Source organism: Venturia canescens, chromosome 1, assembly GCF_019457755.1.
Source record: "Venturia canescens isolate UGA chromosome 1, ASM1945775v1, whole genome shotgun sequence".
In the NCBI taxonomy this organism is placed as follows: Eukaryota; Metazoa; Arthropoda; class Insecta; order Hymenoptera; family Ichneumonidae; genus Venturia; species Venturia canescens.
This window is the reverse complement of record NC_057421.1, coordinates 23,738,626-23,760,593: the sequence shown is the minus strand read 5'-3', so window position 1 is coordinate 23,760,593 and position 21,968 is coordinate 23,738,626. Positions and strand designations below refer to the sequence as shown.

The following is a 21,968-nucleotide window of genomic DNA, read 5'->3' as shown; positions in this document are numbered from 1 at the left end:
TTTCATTCATTCATTTTCACTGCCCCTGCATGGAGAATGCTCGTTCGCTCGTAAGAATCTGCATAATCATTTCATTGACCTTGGCCATTTCGCAATCGCTTTTCACCATTATTCTCCTCCATTGGCCCAGTTTATATAACAAAACTGCAAACTAAAACGTGCCTAACAATCGACACAACAGTTGAATAATTAACACGAAATTTCGGTTAATTTGACGGAGTTTCATTCGTTCATTGCAATTAATTAAACCGTAATCATCGAATTAATCCCGAAAATGTTTCCTTCTGTCCACCGTTGAAGGTCGAGGCAACTGACAATGACGAGGGCGAAAATGCGGAGATAACGTACAGCATTTACCACGTTTCCAACAATGGTCTACAGAAATTCAAAATTGATCCAAAAACTGGTGTTATTGAGTCAGTGAGAAAATTGAATGCCGACGAACAATACAGCATAACGGTACAGGCAACCGACAAGGGCGGTAAATACTCTCAGACCATTGTTGAAGTTCACGTTATACCAGGACCGAATACCAGAAGTCCGGTATTTCAACAAAACGTTTACGAGGTCCAGGTCAGCGAGGGTGCTTCGATCAATTCCACTGTGGCGACGATCACGGTGAGTGCGCATTGAAATAAAATATACTTTCTATATATCTGTCCTCGGGATTTTTGTTCCTCGATCTCCCACTTTAATTCCAATATTGAGCATCGACAAAGCGACGAACGTCAAAGTATTTCAACACTGTTAAAGAATATTTTTATTCATTCGTTCGAACATCACCAGGCCCTTGATCCGGAAAACGATCCCGTCTCGTACTCGATTGTTTCGGGCAACGACTTGAGGCAATTCTCAATCGGTGACAAGTCAGGCGTTATAACCGTTATAAGGAAGTTGGACAGGGAGGACTTGACGCGATATAAACTGGTAAGTGGGTGAAATCGTCTTCTTGTAACAGAGAGAAAAAGCGAGAGATAAAGTGTACCGTCGTCGTAAAGCCATTCATTACGCGAGATGCCGCTGAGTCAAACCACTTTGAGAAATCGTGTATACAATTTTATCAGGCATGGATCTCGATACCTGTGCTATGTTAAATTGTACGCACACACTCGTGGTATGAGTACGAGGCTGTACGTGCGGGAGTCAGAGGAAGGAGAAAATATTCAGAAAAGAAGAAATAAAAATATTAAGAAACTATTTTTAATCGATTTCCCAATTCATTGTCAAAGTTGCATGAAAAGCGTATGCAACGAAGAAAAATCGATAACTGTGACTCGACGTCAGAGTTAACTCGAGGGGGGAACTGTGTTTCGTTATTTTCTTGATGAAAAAAAAACGATTATTTAAAAATATTGAAGAAGGTTTTTATCCGATGGAAAGAAATTATTCCGAAACATGCTTCAGGCTATATTACAATTTTGCATTTACCTCGAACAGTTGATAAAGGCGGAAGACACGGGTGGTCTGTCGAGCACTGCAACGGTTAATATCAAGGTGACCGATATTAACGACAAAAATCCTGAATTCGATGGGCTTCCGTACGAGTTTACGGTGAAAGAAGGAGAAGCTCGAAAATTAATAGGTCGCGTCCACGCGGACGATGCGGACGAGGGAATTAACGCCGAGGTCACTTATTTCGCACCTGACGATATTCCGTTCACCGTAGATCCTGAAACCGGTGATGTCCTTACGAAAATAGCGCTGGATTACGAGCAAAATCACGTAGGATTCGTTTTTCTCATAATTTTTTTGTCTTTCTCTCTTCACATGATTATTCTTATCGCGATTTTATTTTTATTTATTCCCCCGGGTGTAACAGGAGTACAAATTTGTCATAACCGCAAGAGATGGGGCACCTGATCACAGATTAGCCACCGCGACCGTAACGGTCAAAGTTTTAGACGTCGAAGATGAAGTTCCAATATTCCATCAAAGCAGCTACGAGGCTAAAGTCAAAGAAAATGTCCCCGATTACATGGTCATCCAAGTCGTCGTGAGTTGCTTATTTTCATCTTTCATTTCTATTCGATTTAACGATTATTTTTATTTTTCATTTATTTTTACTATTATTTATTATTCACATTATTCGCGTTAGGCCGACGATCCTGACACCGTCAAACAAATAACTTACGTGATCAAACAAGGCGATACCGACCTCTTTAGCATCGATCCCAAAACCGGTGTTATCAAAACTATTCGAGGATTGGATTACGAACGCGATAATCAACACATATTGATCATAGGAACTCTCGAAAACACCAGCAATTTGCCTGGATCAACGACACGCGTCATTATCAATGTTCAGGTAAATTGAGGAAGCTCGAAATAAAAAATGTTTGTTAGTCCGATCAGCTGAGTTTTCGTGCCTCGTTCTTGATACACCAGGACTGCCTTGTATTTTTTTATTTCATTTTTGTTAGGACGTTAATGACATTCCACCGGTTTTCACCATGGTACCGAGGCCAATTACTCTTGATGACGACGTGCCAATCGGCACCGTAGTCATAAACCTTCTTGCTCAAGATTCCGACGGCACTGCGCCTGGAAATCAGGTAAATGATTGAAAATTATTCAACACGAGGAGTTGCTCTTGAATTATTCATTTTTTCAAATTCTCATACTAAAATCTACTGTAAAGCGAAAAAACGACTCTCCTTTTACTTGGATAACACTGTATCGCGTTAACAGATTCGCTACGAAATAACCGGCCGAGGTATCGCCAATAAATATTTCGTCATCGATCCGGACACTGGCATCATGACGGTTCGCGATGACTTGAGGAAAGAAACAGATTCGGAGTATCAGGTAAGCGTTTCCTGTTTTTTCTTTTGTATTCTACGTTCCACTTTTTTTCATTTTTTATATTAAAATTCATTTTGGTTCGTTGTTATATGACGCAGCTATCGCCGCATTACGAAATTTTCCAATTTGGCAAGCCCGCTATCCTCAATGCCATAATTCTCGGTCTGAATTAATATCCAAGGACAATAGTATGCCTGCAGATTTCGTATTATGAATATATACGGTCGAAATGAATTCCGAATCGCGTGTTCTAACGCCTCGATAACCCCAGAAAAATATCAAAATCCAATTCCCCAGACTTATACGCATAGCTCAACAAATTTGGCCTTGCCCTAAATATATTTGACGTTGCAAATTTTATGATTGCATTCCCACAGAATCCACGTTTCACAAATAGAAAGTTCTATTCTCCAATGAAAGTACTGCTCGTGTTTAACGATGTATGGTAAAAAAGTCTAAATAATTAGAAATCGATCAAATTTGGTGATAATGTTCTTCAACATCAAGTGTGTAAACACAATTTTTTCCAAAATTTTTTTTCTGCTTAGTTATCGAGTAATTACGCATTAAAGCAGATTTCTTATGCCCGGAATGTATATGGAAACGCTATGCTTATACACGTGAACTTTAGTGATCAATGACTCGATAATTGCACAGAAGAAAAATCTTAAAAAATTTGTATTGTCAAATTTGGGACTAAAGAATATGTTGACCAAATTTTATAAAATTCTGATCATGGCAACATTGTAAGCCTGTACCAAATATCCTTAAATTAATAATGAAAATTATCGTGATGGACTAGATCGTAGGAATACGGAAAAAGTGTATGATGATCAATAACGAGATTGTTTCAATTCAAAATAATGAATGCGAATTAACATGTTACTCAAAGTAATTTTTTTCAGCCTCATTTCACTTCAACCATCGATTGAATAAAAAGATTAAGAAGTTCTTTTTATCTCTGAATTTTTCTATTTTCTGTTAATCTTTAAAATATGATTGACTGAGATTAAAGATATTCAATCTAACCAAAAAATATTCCTGACTCGATTAAAGGTGGACGTGCGAGCTTATGATCTCGGTGAGCCTCAGCTTTCCTCGGTGACGACGGTACCAATTTTCGTACGTCACGTAGCGACGGTAGCACCGGAAATTGGTTTGGGTTTTGCCGAAGATTCTTACAACGTCGAGGTACCTGAGAACGCCCGTGACAACACGTTGATTAAAATAATAACGATAATAAACAGCCACAATCACGATTCGACGCCGCTTAAGTGTGAGATTTATAGCGGCAACGAGGATGGCCTATTCGAGGCAAATGTTACGGAAGAAAGAAATTGTGCTCTCAGATTAAAAAAAGGTTCACTGGATTATGAGAAGACCGAATTTTATCAGATAAAAATAAAGCTCGAATCACTTTCCGGCCTTTTGAATGCTGATCGTAACACGACCATGGTAAAAATTCAAGTCATTGACATCAACGATAACAAACCTGAATTTATATTCCCCGAGGATCCACGAAATTTACGGAAAAAACGTTACTTTGCGGCGATTCCACGTTCCGCTCAATTCTCTTCGACCGTAATTCAAGTAAAAGCGAACGATCATGATAACGGAAAGTACGGCAAGCTCGAGTACAAAATGTTGGACGGACGTGGCACTCAGTATCTCTCAATGGATCCTTCCTCGGGAATAATCAAGACTATCGGTACTTTCGATAACGTTGAAAGTGACGAGCTACCATTCAGGTTTAACGTACAAGTCCGTGACAATCCAAACTCCACGACGAGCTACAATACGGCCGAAGCCTCCGTAATCGTCAACATCATCGATCCCGAAAATCTCCTGGTTCTTGGCATCCAAGACGCACCACCCGAAATACTGCAAAAAGAAGCGATGAAAATAACGCGCGTCATCGAGGAAAAAACGGGTCTGTTGATCGGAATTGATCGAATCACCGTCAGAAAATCACTCACGAAAAATGGGACCGTTGAAAACCATCCGGAAGGTTCAGATATTTGGTTTTATGCTGTCGACCCCAACACGGGCAGCATATTGGACAGAAATGACACAAAATTACACAAGTAAGATATCTTCATATCGACCTTGATCACCGTGACTATCAAAAGAATTTTCAAGCTACATATTTGCACATTTTTCTGTTCAATTTTTTTACGTTTTATAGCTCAATAGTGGGCGAATGTTTTTTTATATTTTCATACAATTCCTTTTTTACAGAGCGATTCGCGATAAAAGTGCAATGTCAGCGATTACTTTCGACGTATCGACGCAAATTCGAGCAAATGCCATAGACGTTCACGAGCCAGTAGTTCTGACCGAACAACCGGTTCGAACGCAAACAGCAATCGCATTTAGTGGCGAAGTTTTTCCCTATGCACTCATCATAATTGCTTGCCTTATTCTCTTTTTGGGAATTGCAGGAATTATTTATATCTGCGTTTCGTGGTCGAGGTAAGTATTCAATATATGTGTGTAATTTATAATATTGCATTTGGTAATTCCTGAAAAAAGATTACATTATTATAATTGATACCGATTTTAATGATGAAGCATGATTTTGTGTGATAAAATAATGAGAAATGGAGAGTAAATTTGATGATAAGCATTCATATCCATTTTGAAATTGAGAGAGAATTACAACGAGTTGAGATGGTGCGATGTGCAAGACGGAACTCATACGGTGAGATAGAGTTTCGACATCGAGATAGATACAACCGTGTGAGCTGAGAGTCACTATGTCTTGCACATTACATTCTATAGTTGAGTTAAATTGATAATTCATAAACTCACCTTGATTATAAGGATCATGAACTAAATAACTGAACCAATTTGAATATAATGGACTTGTGCTTTCCTTATTTTTTCTCAATCAACATCGTTACTTCTCTATCGATGATCTTCTCTCTATTACGTTTTTTTTCCTCCGAGACAAGACAAAAAAATTGTGTTGTCCTCGTTGCCTTGGAAAGTAGAAAATCATCTAGACCTCCTCTGAGGCTTGTTTGTATGTGTCGATGTTCAGGTTATATTTAGCACCAGTAGGCAATGAACATTTCTATTTTTTTCTTTAATCTTTATTATTTAATAACTATTTTAAACAGTGAGTGAAAAATCCGTTGAATAATATTTCTATCATAACTCGTTTTATTTCATATTTTTATATTTTTTTCTTGCCAAAGTTGAGTGCTCCTTCATTCCTTGAAAATTCTGAACCGACAATATTAACGCGTTTCGCTTCCAGGACTCATCATCGTTTTGCAGTTCATAGAATTTCTATAACACTTTTTTTAATTTTCCTGAAATTGAACCTTATCAAAAAAACAGATTAATTATAGACACCAATCGAATTAGAGACTCAATGCGAACAAACAACTAGGAAGAGCTAACATTTTCTTTCTTAAAATAAAAAATGCAACAAACTTTTATACACAAATTAATTTTTAGTTGTTATTTAAAAAAAAACTTAAAAAAACACATTTCGCAACGATCTGAAACGAGCTAAACCTTGATTTGTAGGACTTGTTGTTTAAATTTATACGAGTGTCTCGAATAATTTCATCGTTCCTTGATCCACTCGTGTCGTTTTTATTAGTCTGACTCATTTAGCTCCTCTCTCATTTTTCTCGTTTTCTCTTTGTGAACGCCAGTAGAATACACGAGAAAACTTCACCCGGCTGGTTTCATTAATCCTATTAGCGTTAATTTATTCTTTCCGGTGAATTTGCTCGATCGCTCCATCTCTCGGTCATAAACGAGGCGGAACGATTAGGTGGAGTAGAAAATTGGCAGGGTCCACGAATCCGAGAATATCTCATCTTGATGAAATAACGATCGATTTTTTTTCCCCCATCATTCCAGGTACAAAGCGTACAAGGAAAGAATGCAACGAATGTACGTTGTCCCACGTTACGATCCCGTGTTCGTCGAAACCGACCTTAAAGAGTATGAAACTCAAGTATTACGAATGAGCGTCCCAAACGACGACAACGATAGTTACAATGATTTACAGCTCGATTTTAGCAACAAAAATCACGCCTTCAGCCTTGACAATGTCAGCTACATTACGAAGGATCACGGCGACAGCACCGGTAAGTTTAAAAGAAGGTTTCTCGTGAATCGTCGTGTAAGAATGTATCCCAGCGATATGATTTCGTTCATTCAATTGTGACTACGTGACGTAATCTGAAAAAGAAAAAAAAATCGAATGTGTGAAAAAAAATTTGCGGTTCTCCAGTGACGTTCTATTACTACTTTTTTTTCGTGATAATCGTGAGAATGTTGTTCTCGCCTCTTATTATTTCAACTCAACTTATCTGAACACTCAAAAAATGATAAAAAATAACAAATTCGTTGAAAATTGTGAATTTATTTCTTCACCGATGTTATTTATATTTTCAGCACAACTACATCAAATATTGACATTTTGTTCATATAGGAAGATATATAATTTTGGATCAATCACAGTATGTTCATTTTGATATTTTTTTTCCTTTCACATCGAAGGCCAACAAAGCCCGGTCAGTTCGGAAGCTGCGACGACAGCACGAGCATCGAGTATTGCCGGAAATCACGGTGACACAAACGTTCAATCAATTCGTCGTTCAACCCTTGGCCGGAAAAATCCATCTGCCAGTAACACAAATACACTCAACAATCACGATACGACTCCAGTGCTCAATCCACTTTACAATCATTCCGTGGACCTCTTGAGTCCAAGTCCGTCGAATGACAACGTAACTTTTCGCGAAAGAAAAGATTACTCGCATCTTGGGTTCACCTATCTCGGTGAGCAGAGTCCTGTCGAAACAACTACGGAATTATAATTCCAGGGAAAAGAATACTTTTACTTTTGATCCAACGATGTTTAATGTTGGAACAGTAAAAAAATGTGACTGAAGGTGGAGTGAAAAGATTCATTTGTTCGACCAACTAGGTCGTTTGGGTCAACGAGACCCAAAACATCGTTTGAAGTTCAATAATGTGCGACTAAAATAATGAATAATAAGTCTCTAGTAATTGAAATTAACAATCGAGAAAAGTTGCTATTCACATTCGTCACACTTTTTAAACTTTCAATCAAATCGTTCAATGGCTACCCTGATTCAACAAGGAATTGCATTTCGTCAGAATTATCCCCGTCATTATTGGACGAATAAATTGAAGGGAATGAGGTCTCGACGAAAAAAAATCGATTTCTAAAGACTTAACACTAATGGACGAGCTAATAGACCTGCATGAAGTAAATGAAACGCTCTTCTACCCGAAACATCACGCTTGTTTTCTATGTTTATTTTATTCCCGTCTAGACTGTACGTCAAATGATTGATACCGTCCATAAAAAGTGTGTGCGATGTTGGCGAACAATGACACGTACGCGTAAAAGTGATCGAGTGAGCAAAAAAGTCCTCGACGAACGTTTTCATTTTCGCGAAAATGCAAGGTCACATAAATACACAAAGAATTATCGATATACAAGTGAGCATGTGAGCGAAAGAGAAAGAATGTATTTTTATAAGGAGATTGAGATTTGATGAAAAGTTTTGTACATTTATCTGATTAAACGTCTATATCGATGTTGTAAAATATTATCTCACTATTTATACAATGTGTTTGCTCATACTAAAATGTATATAAGACGTTCGATGCGAGATCATATGAAATTTGCCTTTTATCCATTGAAATTTCATCTGCTATTTTTCAGTAGTTGAAACGCATCGTTATGCATTTCATCCGAACCGCATTTCAGTGGTCAGGATCCAAAGAAATTTGGAAAATTTTTGCCAGCATTATTGTAATAATAACAATCAAAATAAAAGAACCGGATGCGAAAGAAAATTTTTCATATGAGAATAATCGAAAATTTGTTTTTTTTCGTCGTTTATTAATGGAGCAATGATATGAAAAATTGCAGTTAAAATTCCAGAACATAAAAGTCAGACTTAGCTCGATTTAAAGTCGAATGCCTGACAAATATACAGATTTTATAAATATAGATTATAGGAAATCGAGATAAGTTATTGAAAGTGGATGCTATAAACTGGAGAATCAACGACATCCGCAGTGTCAACTTCTCCTTGTTCGAGTACGTCGATCGCGAGCTTTTGTTCGTACGGTTCAGCGACTACTCTTTTATTTTCATAACGAAAAGAAAGAAAAGAAAAAACAACAAAACTGCCCGTATAATGTTTGTCTAAAGATCACGCTTTTATTTTTATTGCTGAGAACGTATTGCAAAATCAGTCTATCCTCGTGACTTTATCTCCGAGAATTCGACAGTCGGAATTTCATTTCCGGTCTGCTCGATTATACGCATTACTCATATCCTACATAAATATTGTTTTTTTTTTATGGTCTTCCAATATGGGGCAATATTCCTCAGAAAAATGTCATGTATTTCTCTTGATCTCATTGCGAAGACCTGTCACGAGAGAAAACTGACCAACGATCAACGAACCAATGTTGAGTAATTATTTTACTTGCGGTTGAATAGTACTTAAGAAATCGTCATGTTTGACGACGATTGTATAAAAAACGAATGCCAACGAAATGAAAAATCCTTGTTAATAAATAATAAGACTTTTATTATATTTAAATATTAATCCGTTTATCGTGTTTCATTTATTATCAAACCGTGTGCATATTCTCTATCGAGATCCCCGAAAGTCCTAATATTTTGTTCCTCAAATATAAAAAGCATTCTAACAGTGCTGAAAAATCTGATCGATTCCCTGAAACTCTGTCGAATAAACCGTAAATCAAAATAATCGTTTTATTATTTCCATTCAGATAATACTCCAAAGGTTATTTTCCATGATGTGAGATTTCACTCAGCCCTCGAATATAAATCTTATGAAAATAAAAACCTTTTCCAAATGCTTTTGAACGTATCGATTAAGGACTTAGGTTTTCAGAAAAAAAAATCAGTAAAAAGTTTTGTAATCTAGTAACACGACAGAGACGTGGGCTAACTCGCAGTAGAAACAGCCAAGTCGAAAATAAGGGATGCAAAATACAGTGTGAACAAGTCAGTAAAGCATCATGCGACGAAAGTTCGACCACGCTTACACGATGGAAAATAGAAAGTGGAAAAAAGATGTTCGGTGAAGGCAGACTGCTAGAGGGAGGAGGGTCGAAACGAGAGAAATTCTATAGGAAAGCGTCGGCGCTGGAAATAGTACTATGCACGCAGACGCGGTTTCTGGATCCCCCCCCCACTAAGTGACGTAACCTCGAGAGTGAGGGAAACATGTCGGTAGGGGTTGTGAGCAGCTTATAGGGAAGGAAAGAATGAGATAGAGAGAGCATGGAAGAGGATAACGTCCTGGACAGATGAAACGGGAGAGCTGTGTGCTCCACAACGTAGACCACACAGTTTACATCGACGTTCCCACGACTGGAGATCACACGGCGAACAGTCGAGCGTAGCACAGTCGTTCGTGTCAATAATTCTTGTTGCTTCTTCTCGCAAGCATGATTTGAAAATAAAGCGCGTAAACACGGTTTAAAAACAGTGAGTGTTAACGTTCAAAACGAACAGATAAAAAATAAAGAAAGAAAATTGTGAATTTGCGATAAGCTCAAATATAATTTAAGCGATCGTAGACTCTGTCTCGTTGAAAAGATTTACTCTGTGCGTTTATTCTCCTGGACCACCACATATTCTCCACCCATTTCATCTCGGCTTTATCTTTTCAATTTTTTTCCTCCCTCATTTAACTCGACCCGAAACGATTTTTCGAGGTCACGTACAGGCCGGCTCCGCTCCGGTGAATAACGAATTGTGTGTGCCAAGAAAGTCAACCACCTGTAAACGTGTGTGTTTCTCTTTCTCTCTCTTTCGCCCTCTTTCTCTCTCGCGCGTCCCAGAGCGTCCACCCTTCTACGAGAAACGGGCTCAAAGGCCTCGGCTTTTAATTAACCCCTGACAAAAACGTTTAACGATAATTCCCCGGAAAAAAAATCAGAGACATTCATCAAGTCGGTAGGGCTCCAAACGGATTATCTGTTTTGATGTCGTGACGTAAATAATTCTTTCCTTATCAATTTATGTTTTTATATCGATTTATTTGCCTCCGTTAGAATTTTGTGAGATTGAAATTTCAGGAAAAGGTTATTTTCAAACGCTGTTGACGTTATAAAAAAATTTGAGCGGCGTGCATTTCGACAATATCAGTGGATCTCAACAGCGTACATTTTTTATGACCGATGAGTTATTCTGAGGGTACGAAGTACAAATTTTCTCTGGAATAATAAAAATTCTGTTTCAAATCGAGCGAGAAAAAAGTACTTTGAGAGATGCGTGAAATGTGGATTCCATCTCATAAAAAAATCCATCGGATATACCAATCCTCATTGTTTGTCTTAAAAACGACATTAGACAATATCAAAATGCAAAAAAATATAAAAGAATTAATAAATCTCGTCATAAACGTCGATTCTGTGGTTTCGGAAACCACATTTTCAAGCTTTCCAATCTCTCAGTATCATTTTCATCGAAATAAATGACTATTCTTTTGACAAATCTCGCTCCATGATCGACACGAGAGTCACAAGAATTTGTCCGGCTCTTGAAATGTGCAAAAATCTTTTTAAATGGATATCGTAGTTTTCCATTAACAGTTTCACAATGCATGAGCAACTGCGAGTGAAAAAAGTACATCCTGCTAAATCCGGAAAATTGATAATCGGAAAGTTTCAATAACTCTTCATACTTTGGAAGAGTCCGCAATCAAAGTTACTTTCTATTCATATATTCTAAAGTCTTCCGTGCTATGACTCTTCATCGTTGCTATATTTTCACCAACAGAAGAACTTTTAATGGCAGTAAACCTTATCCAAGTACCTTCGTGTATTTTTTACGGAATTCGTCGAATAGCAGTTTCGAATTTTATATGTTTATCTGTTCGCTAACGACATTCTATTTATGTTCGTTTCGTTTTTTCTACACAAAAACTTTGCCAATTATTTGTCAACAGCTAAATGAGAGTTCTTTACCATATAAGACGTAATACTTTAGAACCCAACGATTTTCCTTGACGAATAGACGCGATGTGTAAATTTATTTCTAGAGCAAAAGCCAGATGTTTTGAAAAAAAAAACTGTGCGATCGATTCGTCCACAGTGCAAAGCAAAGTGATCGAACGTTTCGTCCCTTTTTCGTATCGCGAAAATTCGTGGATCGACGAGAGAAAGAAACGAGTTTCGAGTCCAGCTGATTCAGTAATTTTAAGGTGCGACTTCAAGAAATTACGAAAATAAACTTATTACATGGAACGCAATGATACTTCCTCGAATATTACTCAAATATCACAGTGGAATTTCCCTCACAGACGTACCATCAAAGCGAAAATAAAAGCACTGATGAAATAGCTTTCAATACGGCTCTGGTAAAAAGAACCTCAAAACCTTTCATAACCACCGGAATTACCTTCATGCTCCGTGCGTCGAATGAATTTAATTCCATTGGTGCTTTCAACTCCGCACCACCCTAAACTCTAAACGCAAATAGCACTCGGTTTAATTAGAAAAGAATCGTGAATTCTTTCCACACTCCGTTGATTAATTCGATCATTTATTAGGATGTTAAGTTTCACAGTAATAAGTGCACTTTTCATAAAGCAGGACTGTAATTCGAAGCTTCGAAGAATTCTGGTAGATTTGAGTTTTGACTTTGTGACAAGGCGATGAGTGAAATGATATTCATTTTTAAGGAAAAAAATTCCAAGCGATTCGACTCTTGCTTGTAGATTCCTTTTCAACAGTTTCTTGCACCAGGTAATTGTCACAGATCATTATTTTATTCAAAATTCTGTTAGTTCAACTCTCGTTGAATTATGAACTCGAACAGCAGTTGCAACTCAAATATTCTAGTGTCCATTCCAAAAAGCAAATAGCTTTCTTCCACAATGTGATAATTTTCAGTATGAAATCAGCACTCGCAAATGAGAGCGCTGGAAGGCAGTTGCAGATCTAGTTCAGCAAAATGTGCACATGGAACCCAAATCATAATCTAAAACCATTACATTTCCAGTATTTCCAGTTCGGATTGCCCACTAAATCAACCGACGATGAATGAATATATTTAGAAAAAAAACCCACAATGAAAAAATACCGAAGAACATGTGATATAATTAGCTTTAAATGGGCAATAATTCGTCGACCATTAATTACGGCATACACGTCGGTTTCAGGTTGCTCTCACATCCGAGTACAAGAGAAACGACACGCTATAATTCTGTTCTAGGGATCTAATTAGTAAATATAATGGTCAATCCGTTACTGTAAATGTGATAGTTGTACATGTGAAAACATTCGTCCATTTCCTCGTATGTTTAGTGTTTCATGACAGTTTGAAACTGAATGAATCTGCTAGGATTTTGAAGGCTTTATTATTGACTGCGATATTAGGCCAGTTTACGCTTCGGCTTGGAGCACTCTGCATTAGCTTTTTTCTTACATCCAAAGTGGTTATAGTCGCCCTTTCGTCATCCCCAGGTCTGTGAGTGTTGGATGAAACCGAAGACCAATGGAAATGAAGTACTGGAAAATTGCAGTTTTTCTCTTCAATCTGTGCATATGGGTAATTATAAATCATGTAAAAAGATTATTTTATTTCTTAAAGAAAGACAAAAAGATTATTTTATTTCTTAAAATAAAATAGTTTTTTTGTCAGTAATTCTTGTGAGTTTCAAATCGATAATTTTTGTTGAGAATCATCCCAAAACTGGTATTCTTAAGGTAGTTCATGCACGAAACGATTTTCAAGAAAGTCTTCAAATTTATACAGAGTTTAAATGGATAGTCGACTGACACGCATATCAAATTTTAAAGGGTTCGTTTTTTTGCTTACACAGGGTGCTTACACAGAAAAATACACAGGGTTATAGGGACTATGTGTAAAAAGTCGTTTATCTTTCATTATTACGAATGAACGCTTCTTGCGAAGTTTATGAAAAAGTACACAACAACAGTGAAGTATGTAATGAAAGTTTGGGAAAAATTCGAGACGATTGTCTTACTAGTAATAAAGAGATATAACGAAAACAATTGGAAACGCTATTGCTCTGGTAAACAGTCTCTGGCAGCAACTCGTCATAACATAAATGCACTTGTCTCAGCGTCGCTGCCGCGACTCTAGATTACATTAAAGATTGAACGAAATTGGTAATGCTTTTTTGCTTATTTCGGTATTTTGTTTCTTCTTGGCTCGACCCATTCCTGTCATAGCCTACTGTCTTTTTATTAATACTTTTTTCTTGATCCATTTCCCGTTGCGCTCTCTAATGCAATTTTTTACATAAAACTAAAGTATTTTCGTCAGGGACGAATGAAATTTTGGGTTAAGTTAGTGATGGATCATAGCTTGTAATTTCATTCGCCAAAAGCAATTTGGCAATGAGCAAATTTATATACAATTTCGAATTAATAACTCTGTTATCAATTTAAAGTGATTGTATCTTTAATTAGGAAATCAAAATCAATCCAATTTAGACACCTATAAATAACGATCCTTCGGGCATGATCTACCTTAATCTCTTAAAAAACCTTATTAAATCAACGATTTTCGATATGGAAATTCGCGACGATCACATTCGCTTCCCCATACGATCGTTAGCAATCCTCATTTATATTGAAAACTATTATTTTTTGTACTGCACTTTTATAACCTATTATTTGATTTCTGTTTGTTAATAACCGTCAACAGTTGACGGGATGCATGGTGCTCGTGGTCGGTGTGTGGCTCCTGCTCGATCCGAGCAACGGTTACTTGTTCAATTTATTCGTTGAGAACACAACACCCCACGAGACTATATATCTCGTCTCGTACAGTATTCTCGGCCTCGGTTCCGTTGTCCTCACCGTTGGATTTTTCGGATGCCAAGCATCCCTACGAGGAAATCAATGCATTCTCGCAATAGTATGTTCATGAAATTAAAAAAATATTACTTTGAAAACTATTCTGTAATGTAGGAGTCATGAGAAATTGTTAAAAAATTTCATTGCACCTGCTTTTCAGTACATGACCATGCTTATAATACTGATAGCTGCAGAATTGGCTGTTGTCAGCGTCGGTAGTTTCATGTCAGTTAGAACAACGTCGGGTCTTGAGGGAAGATTATTGAACAGGCTTGCCGAACACTATGGGCACGATTCTACCAGTGATATTGCCTTCAGCCACAGCCTCGATTTCGCACAATACAAGGTACAACCATAAATCATCCTCCATTTCCAATTCAAGCGATAATGGCTCACAGACGATTCATACCATTTTTTTTTGAGCATGAAGAAATGTGCTTATTGAAAGAACTCTTCGTTCAATCTGGAAGACACAATGTTGTCAAAGAAATTGGGGAAGATGAAAAAAGAATTGTATGGCCTGAAGTTCAAATTTCTATGAAACAGTTTTTTTTTTTCAAAAAGAGCTTTTTGTTATAACAACGATTCCGATTGTGCGCGTCAGCTCAAAACTGAAGCAAACTTCATCAGATGGACAAAATCTTGTTTCCCTCAAGACTGATTGTTCACGAATCTATTTTTTTGAAAGTGACGAAGATTCGAACGAGCAAATTTCGTATGATAAACTGGTCAGACAGTTCAAGAAATAAAATATTCTAAAACATTTTCAAAAACACAATTTTGATGAGGAGGCTGAAGCACTTTTCGAATGGACAGGAATTTTTTTCTCAGCCTTTTGGAAGGTGTGAGCGGTTATTGAATTTTCTGTCATGATTCTTGTTTGAATCTGGAATAAAAAATGGATCGAAAAATCGATCATTTCCATCTCTTCCGCTCAACACAAGACCTTAATTGCAAATTGTTTTAGTTCAACTGTTGCGGTATCTACGGTGATGGTGATTACAATCAAACAGCATGGTGGAGAGACGGGCAATATTCTGGGACCAAGAGACACGTGCCACTTACTTGTTGCGTACTAAAAAATCCCGAAGTACGTTGTATCACTCATAAGACCTATTTTCATTTGAAACTTGCATGTCGAAAGCGACCGGATATTGTCATTGGTCCGTGCTTATCGGCTAGCCATCCTTGGATGGACAGCCAATTACAACCTCATTTCAGCTTTCGTTTCTAACGCTTCACAAAAAAGGAATTAACAAGTTCAATGGGTTGAACGTTTGTGCGTTTAATATTTTTCGCTTCCAGAATTCGCTTCGATTGTTAGAAATACGATTTGAAAAATAAGTCGCTAGAAAATTAGATTTGAAAAATTAGTTTGCCCAGAATTAAAATACGACGAAAAACTGACTTACGTACGAGTAAATACAAGAGCAAATGCACATAATCTCATTGTAAAGTTTTTCTCTTCTATTTATCAAACAATAAAAACAAAAGCAACAGAAAACTCGAGAATTCCACACAAAACAAGAGAAAGCCTTTTTCAAACTAATTAAGAATTCATTGCTCGGTTTTCAGGTGAAAAATGCAGGCAGCCCCATGAGCGTGGTCTCAAGGGTCTTCCACAAAGATGTGAGTTCTATATCAACGGCCTTTTTACTATTTTTATTTATAAATCATGAAATCCGCACAGGGAATATACTTTCAAATAAACGAAAAACCTTATTATCCTACTGTAAATTAGAACGAGAAGCCATGGCTTCATCCACAACCAAGGGATGAAGCTGCTTGCCAAGTTTTAGAACTGGAAGCCCAGGAAGGATACAGACACAAGGAAGTAAGTAATTGATGAGCTTATAATTAAAAAGTTAGCTACAAATCAACATGTCAATATAATATTGATGAAGGTGAATTAACCACAATTTCGATTCATGAAATCAGCAACTTTGGAGCAATCACGTAATCACATGAATTGCTGAAATCATTTATTCAATATTTATACAACCAAAAACATCATCTCTAAACGAATTCGTTGAAAAACTCTGAGAGTAATTTTTTCTGCCAGGGCTGTCTGGACAAAGCGACAAATTGGTTAAGAGCAGAGAGTCTTAAGCTTATAGTCATAGGACTATTTGTTGCGGGCATTCAGGTCAGTAAAAATGACAATAAATATTTCTCAAATTCGAAATTTACTTGTTGAATTCATGGTCTCTTCCCGAAGCGATAACGACCGGTGGCTTATTTCGTTTATGGTTTTTCTTAGACCGCCGGTGTACTGTGTTCAGCCATGTTGTGCCGTCGGATCAGAGAAGTACAGGAAAATTAAAAAGGTGACCTTCGTCCACTGCCGTCCTCACCGGTGTTCGTAAAAATGAACGACGTTCTTCTTCTGACGTGCAAAATAGATGATAAAGAGAAGAAAATATATGAAAAAGTTGCATACAGAAATGAGAAAAGTCGATGGGATCATCTGCTGATAGTCCTCGACATCGATTGTTGCAATCGCCATGTAGAACGATCATTTTTGCGAGAAGAAAATGAAAGGTAATCTTGGCAGAGTAAGGTTGAGTGTATAGAAAAATATATTAAACGTTATCGAAAGATGAAATGTAAAAAGAGGAATTATCTGCTAATTTAATATGTTTTCGAAGGAAGCAATGCGTTGAAAAAATTCGCTTTTCATTGAAATTCAATATTCTAAAAATACCGGAACGATGTGATGCAATGTCAACCGGCAGCATCCGAACTGGAACTAGTGAAATCTTAATTTTTTCCCCCGCCAGACTCCATTAGAAAAAGTATAAAGCTCTGCATTATTAATAAAACATTTATTCATTTCTTACGAAACGTCTGAAGTATGTAAATAATCATAAGCTGCTCTAAAAATTGGGTGCATCCACTTTGAGTCCCGTCCGTCATTCATATTTTACTGTGAAATGATAATATTCGAAGAAAATCGTGAAATTAGACGTGGAAGAGTGCTGGATATTCAACAATGTTCATTTATCGTCCGCGTAAGCTTTTCACTACAAGGCCACAAAATGCGCCACACCAAATTTGCTAATTACTCAATTATTTGTACATAAAAAGCCAACATCGAAATTCACACGAAAAGTTGTGCTAAAAAGGGCAGAAAAAGTAGTGCAATGTTCAAAACGCGAGTGGAGATGAGATTATTTTTAATACAATTTCCTATTACGACGTCATATTGGCACCATATTTTTTCTATGCTCTTTCATTTTTTAGACAATCGTGACGTTTTTTTATTATTCACTGTTGATGTACCACACTATTATTCATGGTACAAATAGATATATTATATATTTATAAATATGTGTACATAGTGTTCGATGAATGTACGATTTGTGAGTGGCCGGCTGGATGAGAACCGGGGACCCAGGCATTCCCACACATGTATTATTTGGTGGCGAGAAATAAATAAATGTTGTACAACGTGTGTAACGTAAAAATTTGAGAAAACGGACAAAAGTGTTTTTCAATCTTGATAGTAAAGATCGCGTTCGTTCTGACGCTCGAACAGTTTTCCATCCAGAACCGCAGGAACCTCGGTCAGCTGAACACTTCGAAATTTCTTCATCTGAAAAATTGATCACGAGCTCATCACGTGTTTTTCGCTCTTGATGTTTTCTGATTGATATCAAATTTCATGTTTTTTTGACAGATGAATTCTATTCTTTCCTATTTTTAACTGTTGGTGCTTTCACCATTTCGATAATTTATCGATGAACTATTTTCATTTGATGGATTCTCTGAAAGATTTACTTGGGACGGTGACACGTTGACTGGCTCCGGTTGTACGATCCAAGTCACGAGTTCGTTAGAGCTTTCTTGAGCCATGGAGCCGGAGTAGGAATAATAATGTTTTTCGAATAGGGGAAAGAATCCGGAGAGGGCGAAGGGCGCTACACAAACTTTGGATCCTGGTGAGGGTATGCGACAAAGATTGTTGACCACGTGATCCAAAAATTTGTTGTCGGCTTCTGAAATCTAGAGATTAAAAGGAGAAAAATGAGACGACGAGGTTCATCGATCGCGAGCAGCCTCTCGCTTGAACAAAAAATTAAAAAACATTTTTTTTACTATCGCGTTTCTCAAGCCTGTGAAATACCTGAAATAAAATTGACACGATCGCAACGCCATGTTTTTCACCGAGGACGATTGCGTCGAAAGGCGAATGGAAATTGTGCTTCATATGAATCATTTGCAGTTCCAGGGGATAAGTTACGTCATCCAAGGAATGTTCACTTCCGTCTTTATCGGTTGGACCCCAGTGAAATATCATTGAGTGAAAGTCGTAAACTTCGCTCAAAGGACCACCCGTAATGTTCGGTCGGAGGTCAGGTGTCCAAAAACCACTTACTGTAACTATATTTTCGAAAATTCCTATTACTACGACGAAGTTCATTTCCTGGTTTCATCTTGATGGAAAAATATGCACTCGTTGAGTTTCCATCGTATTCGTACATTGCACGAGATTATTTATGCTGGTCAATTTTTTTCATTCGTCGTGGCCAATATTTAAGTGCGGCTGAGAGGATAAAAATATGGATCGCCACTGCTGCTGTCAAATAATCAGAGTACCTGTATTTCCGTCGTTGGCCATGGTCACGATGACCGGTTTCGATGAGTAACCGTTCCATTTGAGGGGCTCGGAAGATTGTACCACGACAGCCAAAGAAGTTTTGATATTAACGGAGGATTCTTCTTCTCCGTATCGATGCTCAGAGTACAGACATTTCCAGGCACTAGGAGTGCCGAAAGTGCTCATCGATTTTTTACTTTCAAAGGATCCAAAGTTTTTTGTCCATTCGAATATTTCGAAGATGAGGAAAGCTTCGATAAAAACAGTTAAATTCAATTCATTCGAACAATATAAAATTCGCGTTCATCAAGATTCACTCGAGCGTTGAAGAAAAAAAGTATTTATGAAACGTACTTGTGAGGATTGCACTGCCACAGATTACGAAAAATTCTGGTAACGTGAAATCAGACATTTTACTGCGGAATAATTTCTCTCCCAAGCCGCGAAAACCTCGTCGCCTCTCAATTATCTTTGGCTTGAAGGAGCTGAAAGCTTTTTGACAGCTTTCACCCCTAATTTGATACTCTGCATTTGTAAATAGGGCAAATCCAACACTTGGAAATTTGTAACTCTTCAACGTTTTGGAGTGAAGGTTATTGGAAGACCCTGGCAAAGATTGAAAATTTGATGTGTGTCAACAAAAAAGTGATCACAACGAAAGCCCTCATTTGTTTCGTCGACCGCCTTCAAGAAACTCTGTCATTGATCGACCTGAAATATCCTCGTTATCATTCCTTCCAAATAAACATCGTGGCATTGTGAGGCTTTCAGAAAATAACCTCCAATATGATGTTGCAAAAATTAAATAAATCAAGTTAGTCTCTTGCCAACTCGTTTTTTTACCACATCACAAGCGTTTCCCTCCCCAAATTTTCTGCACTTTTTTTTCATTCATGCAAGATACAAAACCTCGCACCATAGTCTCAACGTCGTCGTCTGGATTGCCAGAATGGAAACAGTCACCTGTGGATTTAAACAAAATTTACACGTGGTCGAAAACATTCCCACCTTTGAGACTCAACGGTCATTGGCACAAGGGTGGCTTGGCGACGATGACCAACACTGGTCACACCGGTAAACCCATGATGATGATATTCGCTGAAGACGCTAAAGATTTATATAATTTTCGATTGCAGTAAAAATTGAGTTTTTGGACGGGACGTCGCCTGGTATATTCGGTGGGCCTTTAAACGACGATGATCGTTACGAATTTTCCGAACTCGAATTTCGTTGGGGTCCTACTAATTGTCGTGGAGCTGAGCATTCCATCGATAACTTATGGCATGATTCTACTAATGATTGTTTTTTTTTTTTTTTTTTTTTCAAATTATAATTAGCGTGATTGTAATTTCTCGAAAAAACTTTCGCAGCTTAGCAATGGAGATTGTTGGGAAAATAGGTAAAATTGAATGACAGTCGAATTATGAATGGTCTATTTCATTTTTATATGGCAGGTACTCCATGGAGGCTCAAGCAATCCACTGGAACACCCGGTACGAATCGATCGAACAATGTTACGAAAAATCCGATGGAATAGCTGTACTATCATACCTCCTCCAAGTAAATGAGCTGCTCGTTCTTTAAAACCTGTCTCAGATGGTTGCACCACCTTTGCTTTGGAGAAATAAGCATACATTTTTTTTAAATTAAATAATTTTTTTTGCCTCTGTTTTACTCTAGCTTTTATTACGAAATTCGGAAAAACACGAATAAGAATAATATTTCGTAAAGGTGTCTACGGGAAACCTCTAATGAGAATTCGTGACACAGAGTAGAATGTTTTTTTCATCAGGCATCTTCTAAATGATAGAAAGGAATTTTTCCTCATAAAAAGTAGCTGAAGGGTACATAAAAAACTGCTTAATTTGTTTTGTAAAAATTCCTATTATTTGGGAAAAAAAGTCTCCTTTATGAAAATTGTGAGTTTTTGCAATGAATCTCAAAGTAATCATGATCTAATCGGGAAATCTCGTAATATTTTGTCTACCACTTCATGGCGAGAACTCGATCAACATGCTTATGTCACGAGTTTCCAATTTGAAAAAATTTAACGAAACTCTGCTGACTTAACAGGATTGCAAATTTTGTAATGGAAATGTAATGCATTCTTCATTAAGTTTTTACTCGATCATTCATTACAATGTAATGAGTGATGGTACTTAAAAACAGTAAATATAATTTCTTTCTTTTTTCTACAGCAAATAAATATTTTATGTCACGCGGTACGTAAATGGACGCTTTTGCGTACGCTTCGCGTACACAAAACCCCCATCTCCGCACCTCGTAATATAAAATTTCGTATAACACGCGTACGAAAAACTTTTTCGTCCTAGTATTATAATGTACTATTGGTTACATATTTTTTCAAGTGCTAAAATAACGCTGAACCATTTCCATTTATCAACAGTTTTTCACGCATTCTATTATTTTAATACGAAAGGTTGTAGGCTGTCCAGACACACCAGACAATCCCAATCTCTCTGACATAACTAACAGTCTACCAAAAATCAGAAACCCTGGAACTTCGACATCAATACCTTCCGGTAATTACCCAGCAACGTAAAACATTTATGTGCTGTTTGAAATACGATGAGCTAGAGACGAGCGTTTTTACGATTTTGAAAAGACTGTCTGCGCTGGATGTCCGAGGCATGTTTAGCGAAAGGATATTACACCTACGAAGGATCAC

General features: G+C 37.3%; 4 protein-coding genes and 1 long non-coding RNA gene across 11 annotated transcripts in view; 3 read left to right on the top strand and 2 right to left on the bottom strand.

Annotated features, from left to right (window-relative positions):
• The window catches only part of Cad99C (cadherin-99C), a 136,871-nt gene extending 127,449 nt beyond the window's left edge, over positions 1-9,422 (top strand). For all 3 annotated transcript variants that reach the window (XM_043433525.1, XM_043433526.1, XM_043433527.1), the window contains 11 exons: positions 301-618; positions 787-927; positions 1,438-1,722; positions 1,820-1,993; positions 2,096-2,305; positions 2,421-2,552; positions 2,689-2,805; positions 3,859-4,886; positions 5,041-5,274; positions 6,682-6,911; positions 7,327-9,422. In XM_043433525.1, the coding sequence (XP_043289460.1) occupies positions 301-618; positions 787-927; positions 1,438-1,722; positions 1,820-1,993; positions 2,096-2,305; positions 2,421-2,552; positions 2,689-2,805; positions 3,859-4,886; positions 5,041-5,274; positions 6,682-6,911; positions 7,327-7,646 (3,189 nt within the window). In that variant the 3' untranslated portion in view covers positions 7,647-9,422. The remainder of the gene's footprint in view (positions 1-300; positions 619-786; positions 928-1,437; positions 1,723-1,819; positions 1,994-2,095; positions 2,306-2,420; positions 2,553-2,688; positions 2,806-3,858; positions 4,887-5,040; positions 5,275-6,681; positions 6,912-7,326) is intronic.
• On the bottom strand, positions 1,763-4,417 carry LOC122419200 (uncharacterized). The gene is made up of 3 exons (XR_006262845.1): positions 4,295-4,417; positions 3,832-3,997; positions 1,763-2,541 (listed from the first exon to the last, which is right to left on the bottom strand). It is a non-coding gene; the product is annotated as an uncharacterized lncRNA (long non-coding RNA).
• A 704-nt stretch (positions 9,423-10,126) lies between the features above and the next one.
• LOC122408554 (leukocyte surface antigen CD53-like) lies at positions 10,127-18,160 on the top strand. Of its 5 annotated transcripts, XM_043415390.1 has the most exons (10): positions 10,127-10,804; positions 11,892-12,053; positions 13,318-13,402; positions 14,528-14,740; positions 14,840-15,025; positions 15,647-15,769; positions 16,255-16,308; positions 16,421-16,513; positions 16,742-16,825; positions 16,940-18,160. In XM_043415390.1, the coding sequence occupies exons 3-10, from the start codon at positions 13,349-13,351 to the stop codon at positions 17,000-17,002; spliced, it is 870 nt and encodes a 289-aa protein (XP_043271325.1). In that variant the 5' UTR covers positions 10,127-10,804; positions 11,892-12,053; positions 13,318-13,348; the 3' UTR covers positions 17,003-18,160. The 5 variants fall into 5 exon arrangements, with proteins under 5 accessions (XP_043271325.1, XP_043271345.1, XP_043271316.1 ...); XM_043415410.1 differs by lacking the exon at positions 11,892-12,053; XM_043415381.1 differs by lacking the exon at positions 11,892-12,053 and having other exon boundaries at positions 10,128-10,333.
• LOC122408548 (carbonic anhydrase 1-like) lies at positions 17,839-20,273 on the bottom strand. Its single transcript, XM_043415368.1, has 5 exons — positions 19,634-20,273; positions 19,279-19,530; positions 18,806-19,062; positions 18,460-18,684; positions 17,839-18,274 (listed from the first exon to the last, which is right to left on the bottom strand). The coding sequence occupies exons 1-5, from the start codon at positions 19,689-19,691 to the stop codon at positions 18,173-18,175; spliced, it is 894 nt and encodes a 297-aa protein (XP_043271303.1). The 5' UTR covers positions 19,692-20,273; the 3' UTR covers positions 17,839-18,172.
• Positions 20,066-21,842, top strand: LOC122419264 (carbonic anhydrase 6-like). Its single transcript, XM_043433685.1, has 4 exons — positions 20,066-20,093; positions 20,180-20,414; positions 20,734-20,839; positions 21,687-21,842. Exons 1-4 carry the CDS (start codon positions 20,066-20,068, stop codon positions 21,840-21,842), a joined length of 525 nt encoding a protein of 174 aa, XP_043289620.1.
• The last annotated feature ends 126 nt before the right edge of the window (positions 21,843-21,968 follow it).

Excerpts from the sequence above, each read along its gene's own strand:
- LOC122408554 (XM_043415410.1), top strand. The coding sequence starts at position 13,349 with ATGGAAATGAAGTACTGGAAAATTGCAGTTTTTCTCTTCAATCTGTGC. Across the intron at positions 15,026-15,646 it reads TCGATTTCGCACAATACAAG|TTCAACTGTTGCGGTATCTA; the intron begins GTACAACCATAA and ends AAATTGTTTTAG. Across the intron at positions 15,770-16,254 it reads GCGTACTAAAAAATCCCGAA|GTGAAAAATGCAGGCAGCCC; the intron begins GTACGTTGTATC and ends CTCGGTTTTCAG.
- LOC122408548 (XM_043415368.1), bottom strand. The coding sequence starts at position 19,691 with ATGTCTGATTTCACGTTACCAGAATTTTTCGTAATCTGTGGCAGTGCA. Across the intron at positions 19,531-19,633 it reads TGGCAGTGCAATCCTCACAA|CTTTCCTCATCTTCGAAATA; the intron begins GTACGTTTCATA and ends TTTTTATCGAAG. Across the intron at positions 18,685-18,805 it reads TCGTGTCAATTTTATTTCAG|ATTTCAGAAGCCGACAACAA; the intron begins GTATTTCACAGG and ends TTTAATCTCTAG.
- LOC122419264 (XM_043433685.1), top strand. The coding sequence starts at position 20,066 with ATGATGTTGCAAAAATTAAATAAATCAA. Across the intron at positions 20,415-20,733 it reads TTATATAATTTTCGATTGCA|GTACTCCATGGAGGCTCAAG; the intron begins GTAAAAATTGAG and ends TTTATATGGCAG. Across the intron at positions 20,840-21,686 it reads TACTATCATACCTCCTCCAA|TTTTTCACGCATTCTATTAT; the intron begins GTAAATGAGCTG and ends ATTTATCAACAG.